At 41.8% G+C, this 24,731-nt stretch overlaps 9 protein-coding genes across 9 annotated transcripts; 3 read left to right on the top strand and 6 right to left on the bottom strand.

Annotated features, from left to right (window-relative positions):
• Positions 1 to 2,132: 2,132 nt before the first annotated feature.
• Positions 2,133 to 3,191, bottom strand: V1512DRAFT_245599 (uncharacterized protein; the record flags this gene model as incomplete). Its single annotated transcript, XM_066914382.1, has 3 exons — positions 2,133 to 2,930; positions 2,981 to 3,130; positions 3,177 to 3,191. The coding sequence occupies 3 exons, from the start codon at positions 3,189 to 3,191 to the stop codon at positions 2,133 to 2,135; spliced, it is 963 nt and encodes a 320-aa protein (XP_066773507.1).
• Positions 3,192 to 4,972: 1,781 nt separating this feature from the next.
• Positions 4,973 to 6,366, bottom strand: V1512DRAFT_257863 (isoprenoid synthase domain-containing protein). The gene is made up of 5 exons (XM_066915325.1): positions 6,124 to 6,366; positions 5,937 to 6,077; positions 5,809 to 5,889; positions 5,640 to 5,762; positions 4,973 to 5,595 (listed from the first exon to the last, which is right to left on the bottom strand). The coding sequence occupies exons 1-5, from the start codon at positions 6,244 to 6,246 to the stop codon at positions 5,014 to 5,016; spliced, it is 1,050 nt and encodes a 349-aa protein (XP_066773508.1). The 5' UTR covers positions 6,247 to 6,366; the 3' UTR covers positions 4,973 to 5,013.
• On the top strand, positions 6,332 to 8,834 carry V1512DRAFT_257868 (uncharacterized protein). Its single transcript, XM_066915326.1, has 6 exons — positions 6,332 to 7,153; positions 7,199 to 7,262; positions 7,307 to 7,507; positions 7,550 to 7,781; positions 7,828 to 8,154; positions 8,199 to 8,834. Exons 1-6 carry the CDS (start codon positions 6,584 to 6,586, stop codon positions 8,701 to 8,703), a joined length of 1,899 nt encoding a protein of 632 aa, XP_066773509.1. The 5' UTR covers positions 6,332 to 6,583; the 3' UTR covers positions 8,704 to 8,834.
• On the bottom strand, positions 8,753 to 10,257 carry V1512DRAFT_289292 (methyltransferase domain-containing protein; the record flags this gene model as incomplete). The annotated part of the gene is made up of 3 exons (XM_066918171.1): positions 8,753 to 9,253; positions 9,299 to 9,973; positions 10,017 to 10,257. The coding sequence occupies 3 exons, from the start codon at positions 10,255 to 10,257 to the stop codon at positions 8,802 to 8,804; spliced, it is 1,368 nt and encodes a 455-aa protein (XP_066773510.1). The 3' UTR covers positions 8,753 to 8,801.
• Positions 10,258 to 10,426: 169 nt separating this feature from the next.
• V1512DRAFT_233685 (uncharacterized protein) lies at positions 10,427 to 12,487 on the top strand. Its single transcript, XM_066914041.1, has 4 exons — positions 10,427 to 10,680; positions 10,742 to 10,799; positions 10,855 to 11,675; positions 11,725 to 12,487. The coding sequence occupies exons 1-4, from the start codon at positions 10,498 to 10,500 to the stop codon at positions 12,157 to 12,159; spliced, it is 1,497 nt and encodes a 498-aa protein (XP_066773511.1). The 5' UTR covers positions 10,427 to 10,497; the 3' UTR covers positions 12,160 to 12,487.
• V1512DRAFT_257876 (uncharacterized protein) lies at positions 12,427 to 14,695 on the bottom strand. Its single transcript, XM_066915327.1, has 3 exons — positions 14,518 to 14,695; positions 13,681 to 14,466; positions 12,427 to 13,623 (listed from the first exon to the last, which is right to left on the bottom strand). The coding sequence occupies exons 1-3, from the start codon at positions 14,650 to 14,652 to the stop codon at positions 12,562 to 12,564; spliced, it is 1,983 nt and encodes a 660-aa protein (XP_066773512.1). The 5' UTR covers positions 14,653 to 14,695; the 3' UTR covers positions 12,427 to 12,561.
• Positions 14,696 to 17,272: 2,577 nt separating this feature from the next.
• V1512DRAFT_257883 (armadillo-type protein) lies at positions 17,273 to 19,370 on the bottom strand. Its single transcript, XM_066915328.1, has 7 exons — positions 18,818 to 19,370; positions 18,566 to 18,770; positions 18,344 to 18,520; positions 18,025 to 18,298; positions 17,874 to 17,976; positions 17,544 to 17,825; positions 17,273 to 17,496 (listed from the first exon to the last, which is right to left on the bottom strand). The coding sequence occupies exons 1-7, from the start codon at positions 19,131 to 19,133 to the stop codon at positions 17,372 to 17,374; spliced, it is 1,482 nt and encodes a 493-aa protein (XP_066773513.1). The 5' UTR covers positions 19,134 to 19,370; the 3' UTR covers positions 17,273 to 17,371.
• On the top strand, positions 19,352 to 20,337 carry V1512DRAFT_257886 (zinc-finger domain-containing protein). The gene is made up of 5 exons (XM_066915329.1): positions 19,352 to 19,635; positions 19,686 to 19,767; positions 19,813 to 19,835; positions 19,886 to 19,934; positions 19,985 to 20,337. The coding sequence occupies exons 1-5, from the start codon at positions 19,381 to 19,383 to the stop codon at positions 20,017 to 20,019; spliced, it is 444 nt and encodes a 147-aa protein (XP_066773514.1). The 5' UTR covers positions 19,352 to 19,380; the 3' UTR covers positions 20,020 to 20,337.
• Positions 20,274 to 23,535, bottom strand: V1512DRAFT_245607 (Metalloenzyme, LuxS/M16 peptidase-like protein; the record flags this gene model as incomplete). Its single annotated transcript, XM_066914383.1, has 3 exons — positions 20,274 to 20,761; positions 20,810 to 23,008; positions 23,055 to 23,535. 3 exons carry the CDS (start codon positions 23,533 to 23,535, stop codon positions 20,274 to 20,276), a joined length of 3,168 nt encoding a protein of 1,055 aa, XP_066773515.1.
• Positions 23,536 to 24,731: the final 1,196 nt, after the last annotated feature.

Consider the following 24,731-nt stretch of genomic DNA (forward strand, 5'->3'; position numbering starts at 1 on the left):
TTGGACCCAAGATAGTCTCTGACGAGATTATATCTATTATATTTCTTTATTTAATTTTCTTTACGTAGAGCTACCCCAGGTCTTTTTGACGTAAATTTAAATTATTAAATCGCGACCAAGTGTCGTTTTTAGATCAAAAAATCCTTAGATTTGTTTCACATGTTTGTAACTTGTAGGCAAGAGCAAAGCACACGAGATGTTCTTGATCTTGGTATAGACCGTGATTTATTACATGTGTATTTATATGCTTTAACTGGCTCCAGCGTGTCTTCCCTACACACCATTCCAACTAGCATTTTCCTCATTTGTAGTAACGGGTCTTTCATTTACATTACCTTAGCCTTGATGAGCCTTGGAATAAATTGAAAAGTACGCGTAAAGTACGCGTTTTTTTCTTGATTCTAAGCAGTGTTTTGGATTAAAGAAAGAAATATTGAATGAATGGCAATAATAAATTTTATGATTTTGTCATCAAATTTTCAAATTTAGAATTCTGCTTCCTAATTCTGGCAGAGTACCCCCACACGGTAGCTTATCAACCGTTTAAGCTATCAATCATCTCGTCTCTAGGCCTTTCTCGATAGAGAAGCTGTTTATTTCAAGAATACGGAAATACTTATTGAAGAAGTCGCTAATGTATTTATTTTTACGTTTATGTCCCACCATTACAGGTGGCAGCCACTTTTTGCTTGGCGACGTACGTGGGTTCGAATCCATTACCCGGACGCCGCTTCAATAAGAATTACCCCTTGAAGTCTAAAACGGACTCTATTTGGGCTGTCGTGAGGTTTTCAATTTTTTTCTTTACATTGTTCTTTGCTGTCTGTTCATATACTATATCGCGAATATCAACAATTTTAATCGCTTTGGCCGTGGTATTATTGATTTTTAGGAATTTGAACAGTTCGATCAATAGTTGGGCATTGTCAAACGGATGAGGAAAGGCGAATAGTGCCGCTAGTTGGTTGGTGCGCTGGTACTGTTTTGAACAAAATTTGAATCAGATGGCACACAAGTGCGACGATTGAGGAATCTGCTGCTATTGTAACCGATTTGGGTTGTGAAGCGCTTGCGCTTACCTCTCATACGCCATTTATATCGAACCTTACCATACAAGATCAGAAAATGTTTGTATTAAATTTAAGGCCACTTTATTCAATACTAGGAACATAGCGCAAACCTTCTGAAGGATACAGAAGATCAGACACATTTACATTCTAAGTGTTTTGCGTACAAAGTCGAAAATCAGGTACCACGCCATTGTGATCCAACTGACCCTGAAGGTTACGCTCCATTCTAGCCGCTATTATGGAATACTTACTATCGTCAAGAAAATCAACTTTAATGGTTGCGACATCAAGATACCTATTATACATCAGTATGACCGGAAGCCAATAAAAATTTATTACAGAACTTCGAAGCACATAAGATGAATTCCGCGTGAAAGTATTCAAGCAGCCTCCCTGGGTTTACTGTTATTATTGCCGAAAGTCAAATACTCCAATGTTTACTGAGCCGTTTATGCCTTAGGCAGCACGAACTTCAAATATCATTTATACTAAAGAGTTAGAATAATCAAGAGTTTATAACTATTTTGAAAGCTTGTTATGAGCACGGTTCAAAGATACTATGAAGTTCACTCAAACAGAACAGGATTAGGGCAACATCGTAACCGTCTTAATCTGTAAACGTATCTCAAAGATTTATGAAGTCATCACTTGTGCCCAATTTTATTCATTTCCAATATCTCCACAGAAGAATTTTTATATAGTTTAAATGATCAGATAATGTAAGCCAAGACGCAGTTCGGACGATTAGTGGCATTGATCCGAAACTCGAGCAAAACTTTACAGAGCCCGAGCCATAAAGTTTAAATTAAACTTACGGCGAGTCATCGGGAGAAACATTTTACCGTTTTGAGACGTTTGTTTTTTCTGTTGGTTTTTCGCACAATGCCGATATCCCAGTATTCGCTTATCTTTCATTTTACACATACACAATATTCAGAATATTATAAAAGTAAAACTTGTATAATACAATTTGCCTTGAATTTAGATTATCCATTCAAAAAATCATAATGACAAAAACCGTTTACTCCAAAATACCACTCATAAGTTACACAGAAAATATAATCATCTGCTATCTCGTCGAACGCTTGACGCAGTATCACCCATTGGGTCTAATAAATTTGAGATGCTTGGACGAAGAGATGCCTCGCTTGTTCGTCGATCTGTTTGTGGTGGTTTTATAGGCACAGGTGAGTTGTGCATTGGTATTGGTGGAGGCACCTGGGGATGCTCGTAGTACCGTTGGTCATAAGGAGGAAGAGTCCCACCATGGATTTGGTATGCGCTTACGACACCTTCTGCGTAAGATGCAGACGCAGAAGGAGGTGTAAAGATTGCAGAATGAATTTGGCGCCTTTGGGATATTGGTGGTGGAGGAGGTTGTGGTGGCTGTTGCGGTTGTTGTGATTGCAGCGGTTGTGGAGGACCCTGGGAGCGATAAAAAGACTCGTAAGTACTTTTCGGACTCACACTAACCGTCTGTCGTAGAGGTTCGTATGACTGAGTCGGTGAATAAGTTGACACCGCATAATTCGGCACTCTTTGTCCAAGATCAATATGCTGATGTGGTGGCGAAGGCTGAGGAGCCGATGGTGGATAGTACGATTCCAGAGATGGCCGTCGTAATAAAGTGTTTGAATGTCTGTAGTTTGTTGGGTCTGTCATAGACGTGACTGAATGAGCACGTACAGATCTGACTGGTGGGAGTGAATATGGTGGAACATAATATGAGGAATGTTGATGAACATTGTTATGAACAGCGACAGCTGCTGAGACCGGGGTAAATATACATTGCTGATTAAATTTTGTACAGTTTGTGCATCTGGAATCCTGAGGATTTGAGTCGTATCCTGTACACCGAATCTATATCGTGTTAGTATCTCATTCAAATCACGCTTCAAACACACACATACCTTCCGTCTTCGACAGTAACGACATGCTATTGCACTACGTTGTCGTGTTCCACTCGACGATGACGTTGACGATGTCACAGGTGGTGTAGACCTGCTTGGATTTGCACTTGAGTGCTGAACAGATTGAGACAACGGCATTCGCACTTCAATCTAGACATGTTAGTATTTGCACTGTGCAACTTCCAGTAACACTCACTATATGCAACAACATTCATCTTCATACACAAAAGAAATATGTCTAATAACAATACAACACAAATTAGTATTATCAACTAAAACCAAATAGATATGAATGAACGACTGAGCGAGAGAAAAGAAAAACGTGACTAAGAAAAAAAAAAAAACTGATGCAAAACTTGACTGAGAATTAAGGTTTGGGGGCGACACCTGTGCGGGACACTGTGCAGCTACGCACGGCCTGTACTGCAGCTCAGCGTATTAATCGGCTGTATCTTAGGACGCCACACAAGCACAAACTTCTAGGCAGATGTAGCCACTCAAATTTTTTCTCCTCAGACGATTGTGGGTAAATGAAAACGCAAATCATTACTTTAAAAATAACCGGAAAAAAATTTGCACGATTTTTATTTCAAAAGTAAGAAAGAGCGAGAACGGCTGTTCGCTTGCATATCAAAGGAGTAATCGGGTCATGTGCCTCGGAGATCTGCGAGAACAAGCCCCTTAAAATACAGTATTTGAGATATAGCGGTGGTACAAGCCCCATACACATTTGTTCTTTATGCTAGAGATAGACCTTGTTGCGTTCATACTGTTCGTTCTGGCTACTATGATTATAGATGTGAACTATGTTGAATAGTAGTAGTGGACTGTAATGCTGTTGTGCTGATACCATTTCTCGCTCTGTCGTTCAGATCTTAATGAAATCATACATACCAGTTAGACTGCTATCTGCTGCGATTTGAATATATTAGTGCGCTGAATTCTTGTCTGATGATGTATAAGGGTGCCTTGATCACATATACAAGTGCTGAGCAATAAATGATACAGGTATTAGACGGTTGCAGATTGTAAGAACTGAATTGAACGAATCGTAACTGTCGCTGTCAAACTATGTATAGGGACGCTGAATCTAATGACTACTATTGATGTTCATGCCTGATCTGCTTATACCCTGCAAACAGCCTATACTTATGAAGCAAAACCAGTTATTGAAAAAAAAAGGAAACAATCTGTAATATTGAGATCTCAGGGTGTCAATATACAAAAAGTGCGGACCTTGTCTTGCACAAAGAGTAATAAACCTTAGCGCGTTCGGCCAGCTCCTGCTTGAGGAGCTCAGACTCATCGGTTTCAACTATACTTCCCAACTCTTGTCTTATCCGACGACATAAGTCTCATTAAGATGCAGCAATTAGATAATTTTATTTCATATATTTACTTATACTATAGGTTTTATCAAAATCAGAGAGTTCTCAACAATTTATGAACTGTCTGTCCAGCTCAATTAGACATTTGCGCTATAGCAACGATGCTCCGTACTGCCGTTTTCGGTAACACCTCGCACAGCATCCGGTTAGGGTTGTTCCTTATCTCTATCGTCCAGTCCCTAAACTTGATTTCGCAAATTCCCCCCTTTGTCTTACTATTCCTGTCAACAATATTTTATTTCTAATTGGGTTTCAAACCGATACTCTATTCTGATCTACTTTTTATTTCTTTCTATCATCTTGTTAAAGACGAAAGGTTTACAGCGATACGAGAAAAAGGACCAATGCTCATTCGTATTCTTATCCGTTTCGTTCACAGCCACCGCATATCGGTTTCGCTCATCGCCGCCAATGTCATTTGCTTTATCGTTGCAAACTCAGAGTGACAATCGCTCAATTTCGTAGCGCTTTCCGTCATCCCGCCGACAGATAAAGTCCAAACATGCCACGCCTATGTAGCGTTACCGCCAATTTAAATGCAGGTCCGCGGCATCTCCGGCATCCGAACTGTGCTCCTGAATTCTAATTCATACGTCAAAACACAATAAAATTGTTGTACTCCTCAATATTATTTTTATGGACTATCTATTTGGCTCTTTTGTAAATTTTGCTCAAAAACGCAGTCAACACCTCTCGCTTGAAACCACGGCTCTCGTCAACATCTTCAATCAACTGTTTGATTCGTCCGACTACATCTTCCTCATATGCCAAGTAGTCCTTCTCTAACTCCAGATCCTTGTACAATGCCTTGACCTTAGCCTCGCACTCATTGTTCTTTTGACCATAGTTATCGTCCAAAACTTTGCGCTGCTCAGCAGTGACCTTCTTTAACGCGGTGTTGACCAACCAACTACACTTGTTGTCAAGAATATCAGTTCCAATCTTGCCAATGAACTCGGGGTCACCATAACAGTCAAGATAGTCGTCCTGAATTTGAAAATATTCTCCTAATGGAATCAAAACGTCGTGCGCCTGCTTCAAATCGGCTTCGCTGCTGACACCAGCCATGTACATTGCCAATGCAACTGGGAGATAGAAACTATAATACGCGGTCTTATATATTACAATAAACGAGTGCTTTTGCAGTGAGAACTTGCTCAAATCAATCTCGTCTTCTGGCGCCGTAATTAAGTCAAGCAGTTGTCCAAGTTCAGTTTGGAAAGTGACCTGGATTGTTAATTCTACACTCTTTTTCTGAACAATTTGCATACCTCATGGAACAGCTCGAGCAAGTCGACATAATAAGACTCGCCTTTAAAATGTTTTTTGAGCAAAACATAGATAGCAGTTTCGAGCATGAAAGCATCGTTGATTGCAATCATTCCAACTTTAGGCTATTCATCTCAGTCATTATTCTTGCATCAGTGGGCTTCGACATACCACCAAGTACCAGCATGGCTGCCCACGACGGGTCTTTGAAGCGTCCATAATGTCATCAGCAACCAAAAAAAATCCTTGCAACTGCTCAGTAAGCATATTGACTCTCTATACCAGCTAATAACACTCACAAGCTCAATTGACCAGCCAAGAACAGCGGCCTTCATGTACTCTTCCTCGGTCAATTCCTCCTTTCCGGTCAAAATTTGATACGTATCAATCACAGACAGTCCACGGTTCAACTTTCCACCAACAGTATTATGATACAAGTTCTATAGTTGTCAGTAATTGCGTATAACATGCAAGTACAATACACACAATCTTGAACCACTCAGTAGCTTCAGGAGAGATATTATACTGCTTGAGAACATCGAGCAAGTCGTTGACCATAGGATCAAACGCCTTGATAAACTTGTCTTTGATTGCTGTTTTGTCAGTCATTTTGAAATTTTGTCGCTTTGAATATTAGAAAAACGCGTTCTGAATTTAAAATGTTGTAGCTCGGGATTACAGTTTTCGTAATGCCATAACATCTATAAGTTTATGCTAACTTGTTCCCGAGACAAACCCGAATACGAGTGTCATTTGATCAAATACACAAGGCATTTCAATAATATTCAAAAGCAAATAATACAATTACTGAAGCAGAAAAAACCAATTGGTTGACTGGACATAATTGGCGTGTTGTGCCGTAAAAGTAGTAAACAAACAAAACGCGTCTCGGTCGAATTCATCACAAAAATATCACCACATATAAACAGATCAACACATTCGTCGCATGTCCAGACGCCTGTCGACTGCATTCTCGACTCCGGTTCCGACTGGACGACCAGTCAACGGCCGGCAACCAGATCCTAACTTCACGTCTTCTGGCACTTTACCGTCGGCCCCAAATGTGTCTAGTTCATTTGGCGTATCGCCTGCAATTGTTGCTGCTTCTCACAACTCTTCGATCCTTTCGATATCACCAATTGCACGCACTTATCACATCCCGACTACTCCTCTATCGTCTACGCCAATTCCTCCTTCAGCTGCGGAGTTCGGATCAGATCTTGGCGCCACATCAACACCAGTCGCGCAGCCAACTCAGCAGCCCATTTCACAAAGCTCACTTAGTCAAGCTGATCGACTACGGTTGTGGCGACATGACGCTTTAATGCAACATCAGTACCAAACCGCAGTCTTTATTGGTGATACAATCTTGTCAATCACAGACGATCCAAATGACGCGTTCTGGCTTGCGCAGGTGCATTACAATACTGGCCATTATGCACGTGCAAGACAGCTTCTTATGCGTCAAGACTTAGATCGGAGTTCCAGCTGTAGATATCTTGCTGCGTTGTGTTTAGTATGTCTATGCAACGTGTGGATTGTCACAATATTAATTCTGCAGACCCGTTTATCCAAGTGGGAAGAAGCTCTTGCGGTTATTGGCGAGTCGAACCCATTTCAAGGCAGTATGCTATTATGTTCTTAAAGATTCAATTATACTTATAAACAGTTGAATCGGACGATGTGGGTAGTTCTGACGGTGGGATCAAGCTCGAAGCTTCAATGTGCTATTTGCGTGGAATTATTTACTCGAACCAAAACAATTTTGAAAAAGCAAAATCTTGTTACAAGGAAGCGCTAACAGTTGATGTGAAGTGTTATGAAGCTTTTGATGAACTTATATCGAACAGTCTTATGGCACCAGCTGAAGGTAAACTTTTATACGTTCAAAATAGGATGCACTAATCAGTAGAATGGGAGTTCCTAAGCTCTTTACAATTTGATAAAACTGCAGACAGCGAATTGGTTCGGCTATTGTATACAACCAAGCTGAACAAGTATTTCAATACCAACCGATTCTTCGATGCTGAGCAGCAGTTGCAGACTAGATATGATCTGGCTGAGAACTCAGATTTGATCCAGTCTCGTGCAGAGCTCTTCTTTGTTCAATGCAGATTTACACAGTGTCTTGAGTTGTGCGAAAAGTAAAATACGTTTTAATTTTTGTTATTTTCTTGGCTCAACATCTAGGGTTCTTGAACAAGATCGATTCAAGTTTTCAATCATCCCACTGTATTTGGCCTGTCTTCACGAATTGGAATTGAAAAACAAGTTGTTTTTGATTGCTCATGAAATGGCAGATAATCATCCAGAAGAACCGGTGACATGGCTTAGCGTGGGTGTGTACTACCTTTCAATTCATAAAATTGCAGAAGCAAGACGGTTTTTCAGCAAGGCGTCGATGATGAATCCGCATTTCGGTGCTGCGTGGATCGGGTTTGCGCACACGTTTGCGGTTGAAGGTGAGCATGAACAAGCCGTGTCTGCCTATAGCACTGCGGCTAGGCTATTTCAAGGGTATGCTTGTCGTTCGTCTGTTGGTGGACCGTTTAACAAATTAGAACGCATTTGCCATCACTGTTTCTGGGTATGCAGCATTTGCAGCTGCACAATTTTACATTGGCAGAAGAGTATCTGGACGCGTCGTACAGTATTTGCAAAACGGATCCACTATTATTAAACGAGATGGGTGTTGTATTATACCACAAAAATCAGTTAAATGAGGCCTTGGAGTTTTTTTTCAAAGCACTAAAAGTAGCGGAAGAGTTAGACAGCGAATCAAAAGCATGGGTGCCAATCAAAATCAATCTTGGTCACGCGTTCAGACAGTTAAAAAGATGGCCAGAAGCGTTGCAGAACTTTGAGGAGGCGCTAAGGATATCGAAGCATGAGCCCGAAGTGTACTCGGCCATGGGACTTGTAAATTTGCATCTCGGTCGTACCGGTGAGGCTGTGCTTAACTTTCAGGAAGCACTCAGTTTAGCGCCGAATGACCCAGTGTCGTGGGATCTGCTGAAGCGTGCTCTCGAGGAAAACGCAAATAGTACTATACAAGACAGCATCTAGGCAAAAAGTAAGAGTTACCAGCGTGTTTAATTATACTTTTACTCCACTGTACATTTTATTATGCATTATTTTTATTCTACAATCTATGATACAGAAGATCACTTAATTCCAACCACCATTAAATTTCGAGCTGAGATGTTGTGGTCAAATACGACAAGTACATGAGCTTCCGCATCGTGCTCGACCAAATAGTAGTATCGATCGAGATGAATCAGCGCTTCCGTCAGAGGCGCAACGGTGCTTGCCATCAATGTCCACAATATGCACAGTCGTTTTCGTTTATGCTCGTACTTGTTGTAATAGTCCTGTGCAACCTGCTCAGAAATGTAAAAGGGACTGGACTTTGTAATCGACTCTGAGCTGGCCCGTTTGCATGCGCCTTGACAGTAGAGTGGGAACGACTTGTACCACTGTTTGCGAAGGCTGCCGATAATAAGTTTGTCTTGATTTTGTAATAGTTCGCGGTCCTTAAATATCTTCTGTAACAGTGCTCGGTAAAAGTGTCGAGTAAAAAAATCCTCCCTTGTCTCTTTGGTCCAAGTAGTGGGTGCTGTTCAATTAGTACAGAACGCAATCTAAGCGGTGAAGATTGTACCTTGGCATGCAGTCATCCTCGCATAAGTGGAAAGTGGAATGCGTAAAGATTCCAGCTTTTGACTCATTGGATACCCTACGTTATCATGATCAATGGCCTTCTCGGTCATCAGATTATAGCAACAGCCAACGACCGCAACGCCGTGTATTTCTTCTGTATGAACCAGACTTCTTATTGCATGATGCGCCAGATTTCCACATGTGTGCAGTCCAGCCAATACAATTTTCTCTCCACTAAGGTGAGCTTTGGAAACTACATCTCCCAAATCACCACTGTCAACATTTTTTTCAATATGTATCAGTGATCCCGTCGCTTCCCTTTTACCTCCCTTTCTGTCAAACAAGTCATCCAGTCTTTCAGCGCCTTCTTTTCGTGACCCAACATTTTCGAGAGCCACAACAGCACAATTGTATTCGTACGCCAATGTTCGTGACAGATAACCTTTCCCGCTACCGAGATCAATAACATGTGGACTCAAAGTCTGATTGCACACTGTAGCAATTGCAGGAGACGCGTGCTGACATTCGTGTAGTTTTTTGGGAGACATTCCAACAGATAATGCCGTTGATCTTAATATATCTGCTTTTTTGACACTGTTCTTTGGCAAAGTTCTGTCAATTGAGAGAGCGTGAACAGATGAAACAAATTTCGCTAGCGATTCTGGAGGAGTTAATGCTTCAAATTAGTCAAGCACTATGCACTGAGTATCCACACATACAATCATGTTTGCCCAAAATCAAGTAGTTTACCGCGTTATCCAAGTCCGCATGATCAAAGAAATCTGCCCAGTCATTCGGTAAGGTCTGTTCAAACAAGTCTGGATCTTCGAGAAAAAACCGTAGAATGTGTATTTCACTTGCGAGTATTTGAACTAAGTCCGTCTTATAAAATAAATCCAAATCCTTCAAATAGTCATCCACAGACGAAAATCCGGTCGGAACTGGAAACGAATTTGTCATTTATTTATTTTGTGAGACCTCGAAAAGTCCCAAAATTACCTCTGAAAATTAAGTGCAATTTACCCTAAACCCGATGAGGTGTCTAAGAGTAAGCATTCAGGGTCTTGTGTGAAAACCTTAACCTTACTTGGCAGGCAAAACAACAAAATTTTTTTATAAAAAATATTCGGAGCTTTCTTAACATTTCGAACTTGATTTTTCTGCCTTTTTATCTGATCTTGTTTGGCACATATTTAGTGCATGGCAATATCTCAATACTTCTCTTCTCCTGCTAGTCCAACATCTCAAAAACATATGACGGACGCGTTCGTTGTCATCCATGTTGCCACCACCTGCGACGAGCATGGCGTCTACGTCACGAAGGATTCAGCTGAGGTTATTGAAGTGGCGTGGATTATGTTGAATGCAAATACGCTTGAAGAGGTATGGTATAATGTTGATTGTTTACGACTTGCTCGATCTGACCAGGTTTTGTTTTGTTTAGATGCATCGTGATTCTGTCTTAGTCCGCCCGATTAACACTCCAATTACCGCTCTTTGTAGTATGTACAAAATTGGGTTTGCATTGTGTTGTTTAGGTTTTAACATTGTTATTAGCAAGTCTTACTACTCTTACATGGGAACATGTTCGCAACGCAGGCACTTTTCGTGATGCAATCACAAAATTTGACAACTTCGCCCAAGAGTTCTTACTATCAAAGGGTCTTGACTTCACATTCGTGACTCTTAATGCTTGGGATTTGCGTGTTCAACTTCCTCGCGAGGCGCGCGACAAGGCTGTTATCTTGCCGCCGTACCTTCAACACTCGAGATGCTTCGACTTGCGAATCGAGTATACCCGATGGCAAGCACACCATCCAGAGTCTTTGCCTTTCTCTGCTTCGTCTCTGTCCAATATCTGTGCAGCCCTTGAAGTTGAATCTGTCCAAAGCTCTGCTCCAATTAAACACAACCTTCCGTTCCATCTCCAAGCTTTAGCACCTGCTTCGCCAAGACGAGCCATGGAAGAGGCAATTACTCTTGCCCGTGTTCTACAAGGGCTTATCAAGAAGTCTCAGCCACCAGAGCAACACCCCGATGTGCTTATGAAACCGCTTGATGCGCGTGCAGACGTTCGGGCTTTTTTGGCAGAACGCTCAAAGGTTTTGCATTTGTCAAACTTGCCGCATGATACTACTCAGAGTGAATTGGAAAGCTGGTTCACACAGTACGGCGGTCGACCGATTGCGTTCTGGACATTGAGAACACCAGACCAACATAAGCCTACTGGTACTGGTTTTGCTGTTTTCTCTTCACATGAGGAAGCAGCAGAGAGTTTGGCCATGAACGGTCGTGCTTTGAATGAGAAGGCTATTGAAGTGTCACCGTCTAGCAGCAGAGTATTGGATCGCGCTCAAGAGATTCTTACTCCGTTCCCGGTATGTTTTATCATGATAGTGCGCGTTTTCTTTTTCTAATTTTTTCTAGCCTAGTAAAAATCGCCCAAGACCTGGTGACTGGACCTGTCCGTCTTGCGGATTTTCTAACTTTCAGCGTCGAACGGCGTGTTTCCGATGCTCTTTCCCAGCATCGTCTAACATGCCTGGTCAGGACTCGATGTTTATGTATAATAATTATCCTAATCCAATGATGATGCCTCAGCAAACCGGAGGCGGCATGCCTGGAAACGGGTGGAACGGTGGCCGTGGAGGCAACAACTCGTTCGGGATGGTTCCTTTCCGTGCGGGTGACTGGAAGTGCGGCACTGAAGGTTGTGGATACCACAACTTTGCCAAAAACGTGTCTTGTCTGAGGTGTGGTGCGTCGCGAGCTGGTGCCGCCGTTGTCGCAGACCCAACCTTGATGAACGGCGGCATGGGTGTCGTCGATCCGTCGGCTGTTGGCAACACAATGATGAGCTAAGTCACAAAATATTGGTTAGGTAAAGGTGGGATAAAAAAATTTTGTAAAGTGGCGTCCTTTTTTTGATTTGCATGTCTTGGTTGGGACGATGTCATTGTTGTCATGCTTATTAGGGTGCAGGAATTTTTGTTACGGGTTGCGGTGAATAAAAAGTATATTATTGCGTTAACTTATGCGAACTACACAGTATTGTATTATGAGCACTTATGGTTAAAAGGCTATTTGTTTCAATTTTGCTTTGCATTGCAGTATCATTACAAGCACGACTTGGCAGGTTTCGAAGGTCATTGAAAAGCTATTATGTATAAAATTTATGTTTTACAGATTGCCTGAGAGTCGTATTCTACAAAGTATCAATTTTTGGATTTTAATTACTCGCACATCATCCCACTATACAAATTTTCATTGTCCATTTCTATACGCCTTCGCTAGCAAACTTCCTTTGTGAAACAGTCTCTGGTCCTCATCTACAACTGTAATCAGTGGTTTTGAAACCACAGACGGCCGTGAGCTCCGAGTGCTCACATTTCGTTGTAATCTGCCGCTATCTCGCAATGATACACCATGTTTATACGTAGCATACTCGTTCATATAGAGATGTTCATCGGAATGAGCTTGGTCTGGTACACGCTGGCTGCAAAGACGATGCAGCAATTGTTCCTGCTCGTGCTTGTTGTATTTTTCCCAAGATTCTCGTAGTGCCGGTTGCGAATGCGAGTGATACGGCGCAAGTGCCGGAATTAGTAAAGGTGTGAGCAGTTCCGTCTCGTAGTCTGGTACGTTATCCAGTTTTCGCGAGCTAACGAGTGGTGGACTTGGCTGATCGTATGACCGTCCTTGCTCACTCTCACCGTGCATGGCAGTTTCATTGACCCGCTTGACACTGAGCGAGTGCTGCAGTGGAGACTGTCCAGGAATAGAAGTATCCGGATCTAGGAACGGGTTTTTAGATTTAAGTTCAAGCTGTTGCAGCTTCTTGTAAAGTGGCATGTTTTCATCTTCATCTCGCTGCTGCTGTTCCAGGGGTGTAGGAAACGTCTGCTGATAAGGCGATCGTCGTACACGGTCTGGTTGTTGCTGCATCATCTCGTCCGAATCGGAAAACGAAAACGAAGATCCAGGGCTGTTCCCGTCTCGAAAAGATTGCTGAGGAACTGTGCTGCTCTGCCTTAGATTCAAGCTCTCTTTTCGCATTGTTGAGCTTGACCGGCCGGCGCGTCTTGAAGCAAAAGATTTGAAATTGGCTTGGAGCAGTCTTGGTGAATGTCGCCGATTGATATCGTCTTCGGCCAAAGTCCGAGAAGTAGTGGCGATATTTTCGGCATTGATAAGCCGATCAAGTAGAGAATCTTTTGTAATCGCTAAATGGTCTGGTGCCTGCGTCGGAAGAGGTCGTTCAGGCGCTAAGCTTGGTCTCGTACTTGCTCCAGCCCTGCTTGTACTGACTTTCCTATTCAGTTGGGTCTGCACTTGTTAGTTATTTCACACTCTATTTCAGGCAGATCATATACAAACACATACCGGGCTTGGTGATAATCTGTTCTCTTTGTCCAATAGGTCAGATTGAAATATGAGCGGTGCATTACCATTATTCTGCTCGGCTGTCGTTCTCGCGTACATTTCCTGTCTCTCTTGCGACGCTTTATACAAAGTGGGTGCGCGCGTACTACCAGCTGCACGCTTCCACATCTCATAGCTAACGCTGTCGCCGCAAGAAATATACTGTAAATATTTGCTTTGATTTTCAAACATAGCATGACTTTCCGGAGATTTCAAAGCAAAACATACGTCATACGGACCTCCAAGTTTCTTTGCTAGCGACGCAGTCAGTTCATAGAAGTTAACCAGGTAGAGATTGCTCAACAACGTTCTGTCTTTGTCCTTTGGCTTTTGTTTTTTCGACACAAACAGTAATCCATTCTCCGTCTGTGCCCATCTTTTGGACCATTTGTTTGGTTTTAACTCCACTTTTATCCAGCCACATACGGGCACAACATATTCTACTGGTGGTTGAGCATTTGACGACAGGTCGATTCCTTCCCTTACAGCTATTCGTAAACAGCAGTTGTCACCCGCTTGCCAACCTTTAACCAAGTCTCCAATCAGTTCATAAGCTGGCAGTTCTCGTTGAAGCGAGTAATTGGAACAGAACTCAATTACTTTCAACATAATCGGCCGATAGACACCGAGTTTCCGCGGTTCTTGTCGCTGCAAGATTCCAATCAAGGCTGAAGCTGTTGTGGTTGGGCCAATAGCAACTAAGACCAAGCTGTCAGCACTAATGACCTCAATCTTTATATTAGTGCCCTAGAAGTAAGTTAAACCAAGCTGGACCCAGTCAAAGCATTGCTCAGTTACCGTTTCGTAGGACACGCGCTCTTTTGACAAGGCATTAGGAATTGTTGGAACGTCTGGTACAGCAGTTGCGGCATGTCGTAAATCTTCCGTCGTCTTTTTCCTCCTTAAAGAACGGTATCGAGTCGGAATGTTCATGGATCCTTTGCGTACAAAGAGAACTCCAAAAAGTTGTTTATATTTAACTCGATGAGATTGTTCAGCCACTCATCGCGCCCTGAATTAATAGCCACAGATTGAGCCACCGCCGCAACGCTAATTTCTTCTTTTGGTAATTAGAATGCAGATTTAAATTCCGGTAGATAACCCCAACCCTGCTGTACAGATCCCTGCAGCATACGCTCCACCACTCCACTCCACCCCAGAGGGCAAGCAAAACGGGATCTGTAACAAGAATTCAGAGCATTAGACAGATATTAGACAAATCTTTGTAGGCCAAACTACGAATTAATTTTTTGCGGTAAGGCTCATAAAACTGAGACCATAAAAGCAATAACAAGCTTGGTTGCACTCTGGCAGAAAGTAGTTTAGTTTTAGTTGGCTCAGCAGCGGTTCGAAAGTACTTACAAAATGTCCTTGAGAAGCTGATGAATGAATAATGTCTCTATCATTAATATATATACAGTCATAGTAAACTATTTGAAGAATTATATAAATCTAAACTCCGACATCGACAGCAAATAGTAACTAACAGTATTTCAGTTATTTGTATGTGAGCAACCTCCGTAATTTTATTTATCGTTGATTTTAGGGTTTGGCGACATAGAAAGATATTTTTTTTTAAGAAAAACCCATCGCGAGTTATAACGAAAAAACTGGAATTTTTACAAGGTACTGACCGGGACTGGACACTTTCTTTTCGGATTACCCATGGTTTTGAGCCACACCGTACTGTAAACAGCGATAGACGCTCCCTCACATAACTCACTCCGCATGCAAATATTTTTTGCGGTGCTATCGTTCGATGAGCATGCTAAAATAGACTATTCTACAATTCTAGTATGCGGATCAGCATATATGGCAGCAACACGGCAGCATGCACGAGACTAACCAACAGTCGGCCATGTTTTTACCAAGTTACTGCCTTTCTGCTGATAGCAGTCGTTGTCATGACTTTACAGTGAAAGAATGCCACTAATTTGTCAAATCAATGTAAATTAAATAGCACGTAAATGTTGCAAACAGCACAAGCAGGAATTAAAAGTTTAAGCAGGTCTGACGCAATGAGGTAATATGGACAACACATTACCAGAAAGGGATTGCATGTTAGTAATGATCAGAATCAATTCAGCACTCATCAGCAGAAAGTAAATAAGAGCAAATATAGTTATATTGTAAAATCGGCAGCAGATACGTGACTACAGAAGAAATTACAGTTTGTGCCAGTTATGACAGAATCAAAACCTATTTGTTAGGCACTGTTACTTTTACGTTAAAGCAAAACTGATCGATTAAGTCTGTGCACCGAGATTTGCGTGATCACGAGGTGTGGACGATAGACTGCCAGAGAGACTCTCGATATAGCGCAGTGTAGCACCACAAAAATCCAATTCCAATACAGCATATAAAACAAAGCAAACGCGGCACCCTATTGTGCTTGATGATAAACAGCAACAGTTTACGAAATACGTAGGGTAGGAAACCGGGTTGAGCACTTTCTGCGTGAATCTAGTAACTTTGAATCCAATATAATTAATTAAATTGTAAACTGACTTGAAATTTGTAGCTTTGGTCACAAAAGTACTTCTTTGTGGGAAAGACAGGAAGGAAGTTCGAGTGCGCAAGTCTGGCTTTGAATCAGACCGACTGCGATGCAGCGATAGCAGTCCAATGTAAAATAGCTCATCAGGTCGCCAAACGCTACGCAACGAGTCGCAAATTTTAGCTTATTTTAATTTTCTTCTTCTCTTGATTTATATCAGGAAAAAATCCCATGAATTAGTAAGATGGGTTGACGTATACATACAGTTGACGTATACATACAGTTGACGTATACATACAGTTGACGTATACATACAGTACGTACGCACAACCCCTGATTTAGTACGTCGCAGACTGCTAATGTCTCGTACTTTTGTTCGATGAGTTTCAGTCGTAGCAAACATAATACAGGACTTTTGATAATATAAATCGTATGTCTTTAATCGTTTACTTAGTAGTTTGCAGATGAGTCTAGTACATTACAAAATGAATATTACCTTGTAAACGTTGTGGACCTGGTCCAGTTTATTCCATTCTTATTATTACTGAGAAAGCTGTACCTACTATACCTACAAATAATGGAAATATGAGCAATCACAGTTAAAAATGAAAAATGAGCTTTATATTTACGTGCGCTGTATATAGCATCGAAGGGTGTGAGATTGTCACAAAACTGTGACCAGGACGCGTGAAACACTAGACTGACTAGTAGAAGGAAGGCATCACGATAGTCAAAATCTGGCAAAAAAAAAAATTCAGTGTCTAAGACCGTTGATTAAATTATCGCAGCCATTGCAAACAACTGTGCGTACCTTTATCCTTGGAAGAAAGTCCCATGATCTGAAGTGTGAAAATTTTTTGATGCATTTTGCCATGTCTCTTTCCAGCCATGTAATTTGTGTTCTTACCTTAAGTGAGCATAAAAATGCCGACATCTGGGAAATAATATAGCCAGGGGTTTGGAAAAACCCTGGCGGCTAGCAGTATAGGCAGATTATTATGCTGGTATTTATCTAGCCTTTGTCGACCTATACTGAAACCATGCGACGACCGTCGACAACCGCGCTTACATGGTACTTACGATTTTTTTTAATAATATCTGCTGTTATACTGATTGGTATCGCAATTTTCACAAATTTCAGGGTGTCTTTATAAATTACAATTCCGTTTCTGACCTTGTCTCTTGATACAAATTCCGTTCACAAACAGAGACTTTAAGCAATACAAATGCTGCCGGCTGTCGAACGGTTTCCGGTAGTGACTTTTTTGACAAAATGTTTCCTAGTTCATATTAATGCATGTCTTCAGTAGTTATGTGCTATACTTACGAACAACAACAAACATCTTGCGTCTACCCATTTCATCAAAGTAGTCGAGATTGGCGCAGAGTGTCAACAGCTGCTCTAAGATAAACTCTTTTTCGACTACGATGTCACTATCACTTTTCTCATTGTCTAAGAAGCCACTGTAATATTCTGCGTAAAACGCAAGTTTGGTCACTTCTGGAAGTTTTTCTTCCAGGAAATCGTCCAAGCCTGACTCATGGCAGTATGTTGCGAAGGCTTGAGCCAAAAACACTGTTTCGGGTGTAAGACTCTCCCACAACGCGTCTGTACTAGTGTTAGATCTGTCTGATTTTTCTCGCAACCAATATATACCAGGAAAACTTAGTCCTTTTACCAAATCCTTGCGAAAGGCAAATAGCTCCATTATCGCTTGCTCTGCAATCTTGCTGTTGAGAACGTCAAGTCTCTCTAAAAGCTTTATACTTCATTAGTACTTTGAAGTCTGCAAGAATCATTGCTGTACCTCTAAAATATCATTGCCCGTGTTCTCTAGCCAACCTTGGCCAAACGTTTTAGTCGCTGCGTTTCTCACGCTTTCCTCAGGATCATTCAATCCCCAGGTCAAAATTTTCTCTCTCATACCAATACTAAGCAGGCGGAAATCACCAATTTCTGGCAGCACTCTGCTATATACGCTGCGACGAGTCGCGGTATCCATGTCTCTAGCTCTCTCCAACGCATACGGCATACTCGTGTGAGTTAACACTAGATTAAGCAACACGGCCCGTCGAACCTCACTGTCTATTGTGAGTTCGGTCTCACAATTTAGCAACTATACATACGCTTTGCTGTCGTGCTGCAATGAGTTTAAAAGCAATTCAGAAATTGGCTCGGGCTCTTCGTCATCATCAGTTCCTTGAAGACGAGAAAGACCAAGTACAGCCTGAACACGAATTGAGCTTTCTTTGTCGTGTAACCTTCTGACAAAACTTGATCGTAGCTCTTGGAACAAATCATCGCTGTTGTCATTAGTGAATATAATGCATAAGCACAAGAAAACCCACTCAATCTCGCCTAGACTGTGAACAACAAGCGCAAGTATCTGACATACTCTGTACCGAACAAGTTTGTTTTTTGCATCAACCCCACGTAGTAAGTGCTGAAGCAAGAACTCTACAAATCTTGATCCGATAGTAGATTCTGCCCCTTCGTCATCAGAGGTGCCCATATCGACATCAGAATCAGCATCTGCAGGTCTTTTCTGTTTATCTAGCTTGTCAGTATATACAAGGCAAATAAATTCACACAACATGTACCTTGTGTGTTGATATACTCCACAATCTGGGTACAAAATTTAACCACTCGCTTTGCACAAGGCTCGCTCTTCTTGACGGGAAGAACACGGTTTAGCATGCTTACAAATATCTCATTGTATTTTTCTTCGTATCCTCTGTTACCGGCTTGTTGCTGAAGAGCCCAGAGCTTGATACTGAGCTTGCGATGAACAGTGACTGATTTTTGTGCTTCTTGGAAAATATGTGCAACTGCCGAATATAATGATCCTCTGTTTCCCTTCTCTTGATATGTAGAGCTCTCAATCTCAGACGGTGCCATTGAAATCCTTGCTGCCATTTTGCTGATACTGAACTGCTGATAAACAAAGGATTGGAGAAGAGGCGCGCTCAAAACGTGCGGCGTATTATTGACACACTTCTGAGCTGCCGTTGCCAGGACAACTGGTCGACGCCGCACGACATGAGCAAGCAGCCAATGGTTAGAGACCAATTCCAAACCCCTAACCCTTTCCACATCTCATCGTTGAATGTTCACGGGAGACAATTAAAACGACGAGATCAGATAGCTACACATATTGATTATAATGTTGGCACTGTACAGACGAGCAGCACTTAGCACAGCACGATTTTCTCGGCCGACTCGCATTGTCGCCACATGTCAGTCGCGATCATATGCCAACGAAGTCGCAAAGACGGCAGAGGAAGTTCAGTTGACTGAGCAGGAAAAGGCTTTGAGCTTGCAGGCGCCTAACCGTGAAGAGACATGGGCTGTTAGCCAGAGGCCGCGCTCTGCCGCAATGGTTGGACCTAGATTTGCGCAGAAAAATCTTGAAGCTCAGGTTTGTGAATTGAGTAGAGAAAGTGGGTTCATTTTTGACGGCGACGATAGCCTAGGCCTTATGCTGCTATCAACTTGATTGCTGAAGAGCCAGTTCGCTTTGTTGACACCAACATTGCTTCTTGTGACGGAGGTATGTGCTTTGACTGTATGTGTATACATCTAACATTGATAACAGGTAGCGGAGTTCAGGGACACCCAGTATGCGCTTAAAGACAATTTTCCAAAAAGACACTGACTTATTATTGTAGAAAGTTTTTATAAATCTTGATCAAGATGGTCCCAATACTTGCACATACTGTAAGTAATTTGAACTGTTATGATTTTCAAAAAATAAACTAACGAAACAGGCGGATTACGATTTCAAATGAACCATCACCATTAGACATCGTTAAACCTACTTTGAATCAAAAAATTACATTTCTAAAGTTAAGCACGCGTTGACCTGGATGTACGAGAGATAAGATTATACTTGGGGTATCGTGGTCTCGTTGTAATCACTTCAATTTGCAATAAATGATGAAAGAAATAACTTGTACAATCAGCCAAAGGCGAAGGCTCTAGATGCATAACATCTATTCTAAATTAAATCAAGACAAAACAATTACTGTACATTAATGACATTGTCGCATGGCCGGTTTACAACTTGGAGTCGAGTTCTTTGAACATAGTCAAATCCTGCACGGGCATAGGCGCAACCGATATGCTTGATAAAGATTTGAACTTGACCACATCATCAACCAGCTCTGTGCCTTCCTCTTCAACTGGTGGAGTGGTAAGTTTAATCTGCTCTGCAACAAAATCCTTGCCATTTGTTTCCCATACTTCCCCCAAACTAGCTTTTAAGAAAAACTCTTTAAAAGAAGCCAAAGGGTCAGCGCTCTCGGCCATCTGTGCAATAGCTGTATGTGACGCAATCTGGTCAGCAGGTAGAGAGTTCAACTTCCAAAACTCGGCAAATCCGGTCTCTAACAAACGTGTCAACGTGGGCAATGGTGGTGCACATTGAGACTGCAACTGGACGACTAACTTTGACCGTGACGCTGAAGACGGATGGACATATCTGTTGAACAGCTCTAAGACCTCGTCCTTGGTAATCGTAGGCAAAATCTCGACCTCAACAATGTCTAACGGTTGTCAGTAAGTAAAAATTTTTTTCGTGAACAAATACATACTTTTGAAGTAATCGTAGTATCCCGACTGAATATTACCCCAATATCGGTTGGTCTCTTCATTTAGGTTCTTCAGCTTCTCTTTGCGTTTGATGATCAGACTCTTGACGTGTTTCTGATACTCTTCTTCTGGCATTTCTTTAATCAAAGTTGCAAACTTGTTAAAAAATGCATCAATCCGAGTCTCGAGATACTCGGTCGTCTTTTCACTTTGAATCAAAACTCGGTAGCCCATATAAGTACGAGTTTGTCTAACGCCGCTGAAGACAACATATCCAAGCTGCTCTTTTGTCCTCAACTGATTAAATGCGGGCTCGTTACCAATCTGTGCTAACAAAGCCAACGTAACTCGCTGTCTTCGATTGGTCAACTCGCCAACCTGGCAATAGTATTCAATGCAAGAGTTCACATTTTTAGCATCACCGTTCTGACGTTTGTATGCCAACTTGGTTGCAGGTGGGAGAACCAAAGATCGTTGTCGAATCTCCATACTGGACGGCAGTGGCCTATGCTTGAGAATGCTGTCAACGAGCTTCACGACGGTGTGGGCATCGTCTTTGACCAGGTTTCCGTGTACCAGAATTTCTGTATCAAACTGCTTTGTCAGGTGAGGAATGAACAACTGTACATCTTCAGGCTGTAGCGCGTCAAGCTCTACCAGCTTCTCTTCATTCAAAAATGACTTCTCGGACATCAAATACGAAGTGTAAAACCCAATTTGGTGATAGGGGATGCTGAAATCAAAGTTTTTATATTCGCGTTTAACCTCCTCTTTTATGACGTTGAATCGTTCAGTCTCAACTTTAAAATCGCTGATTTTCTCCAAAATCTTCTTTAACAATACAACCATCTTGTGGTTATATCCATCAATACCAATGGCAATCCCGTCAGAAGTCATACCAATGTAATAGTTCAGGCCAGCAATATTGGCAGCATATGCATAAGCGTTAAGAGAGTCGACAATGAGCTCGACCAGCATTCTAGTCTTAACAGTGCTTCCAGGACTGATGGAAGTAACTGGGTTTCTTATAGAAATATGAATGTTTGCCTTAGGGACCCAAAAGGTGTCATCGTTCTTAAACCAGACTCTAAGTCCAGGAATATCTGTAATGAGCGCGGGACTTTTGGTAGGGGAGTCAACTTCTTTCTTGTCGACATCAAAGTTGGTCGCAATAAACTCGTTCTTTTCTGGCAAGTACAGTTCCGAGTTGAGGGGTGCAGACTTGATGTCTTCCAAAAGCTTGGATTTGATGTCTTCAATCTTGTACTCAGTACCATACCACTTTTCCTTCTTATCCCAATCACCGGGATAATCCTGGCTGACCAAAGTGTACCGGAAGGCGCCAGGATTGAAGTAGTTCGCGGACCTGGAAATTTCGTCCTTGTCGAATTCGCGATACAGAGCTATTCCACTCAGCAACCACTCTCTTGGTAGGTCCTGCTGCATCACAGCTGCAAGACGAGACGTTGTCGAAGAAGCTGGAGTTTTCTGTCTAAATCTGAAGTTGCTAGCAGCAACATCCCTTAGCTCGTTATAAATCCATTCCTGAGGTTCCGTTTGCTTCAGCAGTTTAAGGTACTGAAACACAGTCACCATAACATTTTCATAATTCTTCAAACCTTCGGATGCCAAGTCAACTGAAATTTCGAAAAATTCAGCACCATCAGTCACATGGGACGGGCCAGCAGACAGGCCGTTTGCCCAGGACTTGCTCTTCAAATAGTGCAATATCGATCCAGGACCCTCGTGCCCAATCAGATGCGAGTAATACTGTCCCGGATGGCTTCTATACAGCGGTCTTTGGTCGGGAAAGAGGAATGAGATTTCCAAGCGTCTTTCATCCATGACCGGCTTGGCAAAAATGGCTTTCTGTAGTTCCTTCTCTGTATACGGCGTTCCTTCAAACTTGGGGGGTGACACCTTGCTATTGCTTACAGCAGAAAACTTTTCAACCGTCCATTGCTCGAGCTGTTCCAAAGGCTCTCGGCCAAGAATAACAAGCTTCATGACATTGGCCGAGTAGTATTTATTGTGAAACTTCAAAAGTTCGTCTCTGACATCAATGCCTTGCGATACGGGAATTGTCTCTAATGTCTCAATGTTCCCAGTGCTAAAGTTTGAGTACGCGTAGTCTGGGTTAGCAAGAGACTTGTCCAATTGGTGAAGTCTCCATAAATCAGACTGCAGATTCTTCTTATTTTCTGAAGACGATTAGTTATGTCGTAGGCTCAACGATAAAGATCATACCGGAATCAACTGCTCTAATTTCTCTATCTTTACAATCTGGAGAAAAGAGCGGCGCGATAAAGAATTGGGCAAACCGATCTAGCGCACCTTCAAGGTGCTCATGACCAACTTCAAAAAAGTAGTTTGTGTCACAACTATCCGTATACGCATTTGAGTGACCAGAATGAGACGACAGATACTCGCTGTAATCGTTTTCTTTTGGATACTTCTCTGTCCCCATAAATAGCAAGTGTTCACAAAAATGAGCTAAACCCTGTAGATCTTTTGGATCAGAGAATGCACCGACACGAACGTCTAACGCAGCCGAAGACTTGTCGGTATCAGGGTCGTGAATCAAAAGAGCTTCGAGGTCATTGTGAAGCTTGATGACCTTATACGACCGATTGTCAAGCTCAGGGCGTTCGAGTTCTGATGTTACTACTGTAAATGCTGTCGACCCTATGACTGGCCCTCCGCCAGGCATCAATGGATTCTGGAACATATTTGAACCTCTGACTGTCGATTGTGAGAATGAACTGTAAAGTCGACTGAATCCAGCTTTCGAGCCAAGTAAAGAATGTGTTGGATAGTATAAGAAGATTGAGATTGATGTCGCAACAGCAGCAGTAGTAGTCCAGTAATACGACTTTTTTGAAAAAAGAGCTGAGCGAAGGCAAAAAACCATTCAAATGTGCAATTGCTACGTGTCACTCTGTATAAAACAATTAATAGTCCAATTGGCACCAAAACTAGGTGTCTGCTCGTTTGATGACAGCAATTGGGACTAGGCGTGAAAAGTGAATAGTATTATGTAAGCTTCTCGTATGCCAGCACCAGGATCTTCGTAATTGTAGGAAAACCTTAATATAAAAAGCCTATAATTTTAAAGTTTACATATTCAAATTCTTAGATTATATTCGTGATCAGTATTGACATTTGAGGTAAATTTTTTGCTGAGTGCAGCTTATAGCAAACTATACATTTCATTATTCAATTCTCTATAAATTAGCGTTGAAGAGACGCCTGTGGACAGGGTTAAACATGTTTAAGCACCAAATTTACACCGGTATTTAATCCAAACCCTAATAGTCAGATTCAGGGGTCAATACATGATGTCTTACAATTCACCAAACCCTTAATGACACACTTGCTAGCAACACCTAACCCATCAACTGCGAACACCCTAGAGGTCACTCACTTCCAGCACTGGTATCTATATAAACTACGGAAAAACTTGATCATATTCATTAAATTCATAAAGACAAGATACAAGATACAAGATACAAGATACAAGATAAATTCTTGTTTAAAACACAAGTACCTGCGTAAAAATATAAAAACAGAATGTTCTTATTTAACGGAAGAATGTATGTACAATAATGCTGATAAACTTAACTAAAATTGTCCTTAAAACTGTGCTTGAAAACTCCGCTGTAGATGGCAAAACCGTTTGTAACAAATGAACTCCAATGTGAATAACTTTAGCCACTGCTCCAAAATTATTTAGATGCGAAACACGTCGAGCAGTATACTTCCTCGTCCGGAAATCTAGTTTTGTTAGAAGAGTAAACCGCACACAAACTAATGAAAGTAACATACATGTCATGGCTACACTGACTACAGCATAAGGACCGGCAAGCTTCACACTGTCGCATGCATATCAGGCATGTTGTCTGATGACAAAGATCGCAATCCTGA

The sequence above is a fragment of the Lipomyces arxii genome (genome assembly GCF_038497795.1).
Source record: "Lipomyces arxii strain Phaff 12-163 unplaced genomic scaffold V1512scaffold_2, whole genome shotgun sequence".
Classification (NCBI taxonomy): Eukaryota; Fungi; Ascomycota; class Lipomycetes; order Lipomycetales; family Lipomycetaceae; genus Lipomyces; species Lipomyces arxii.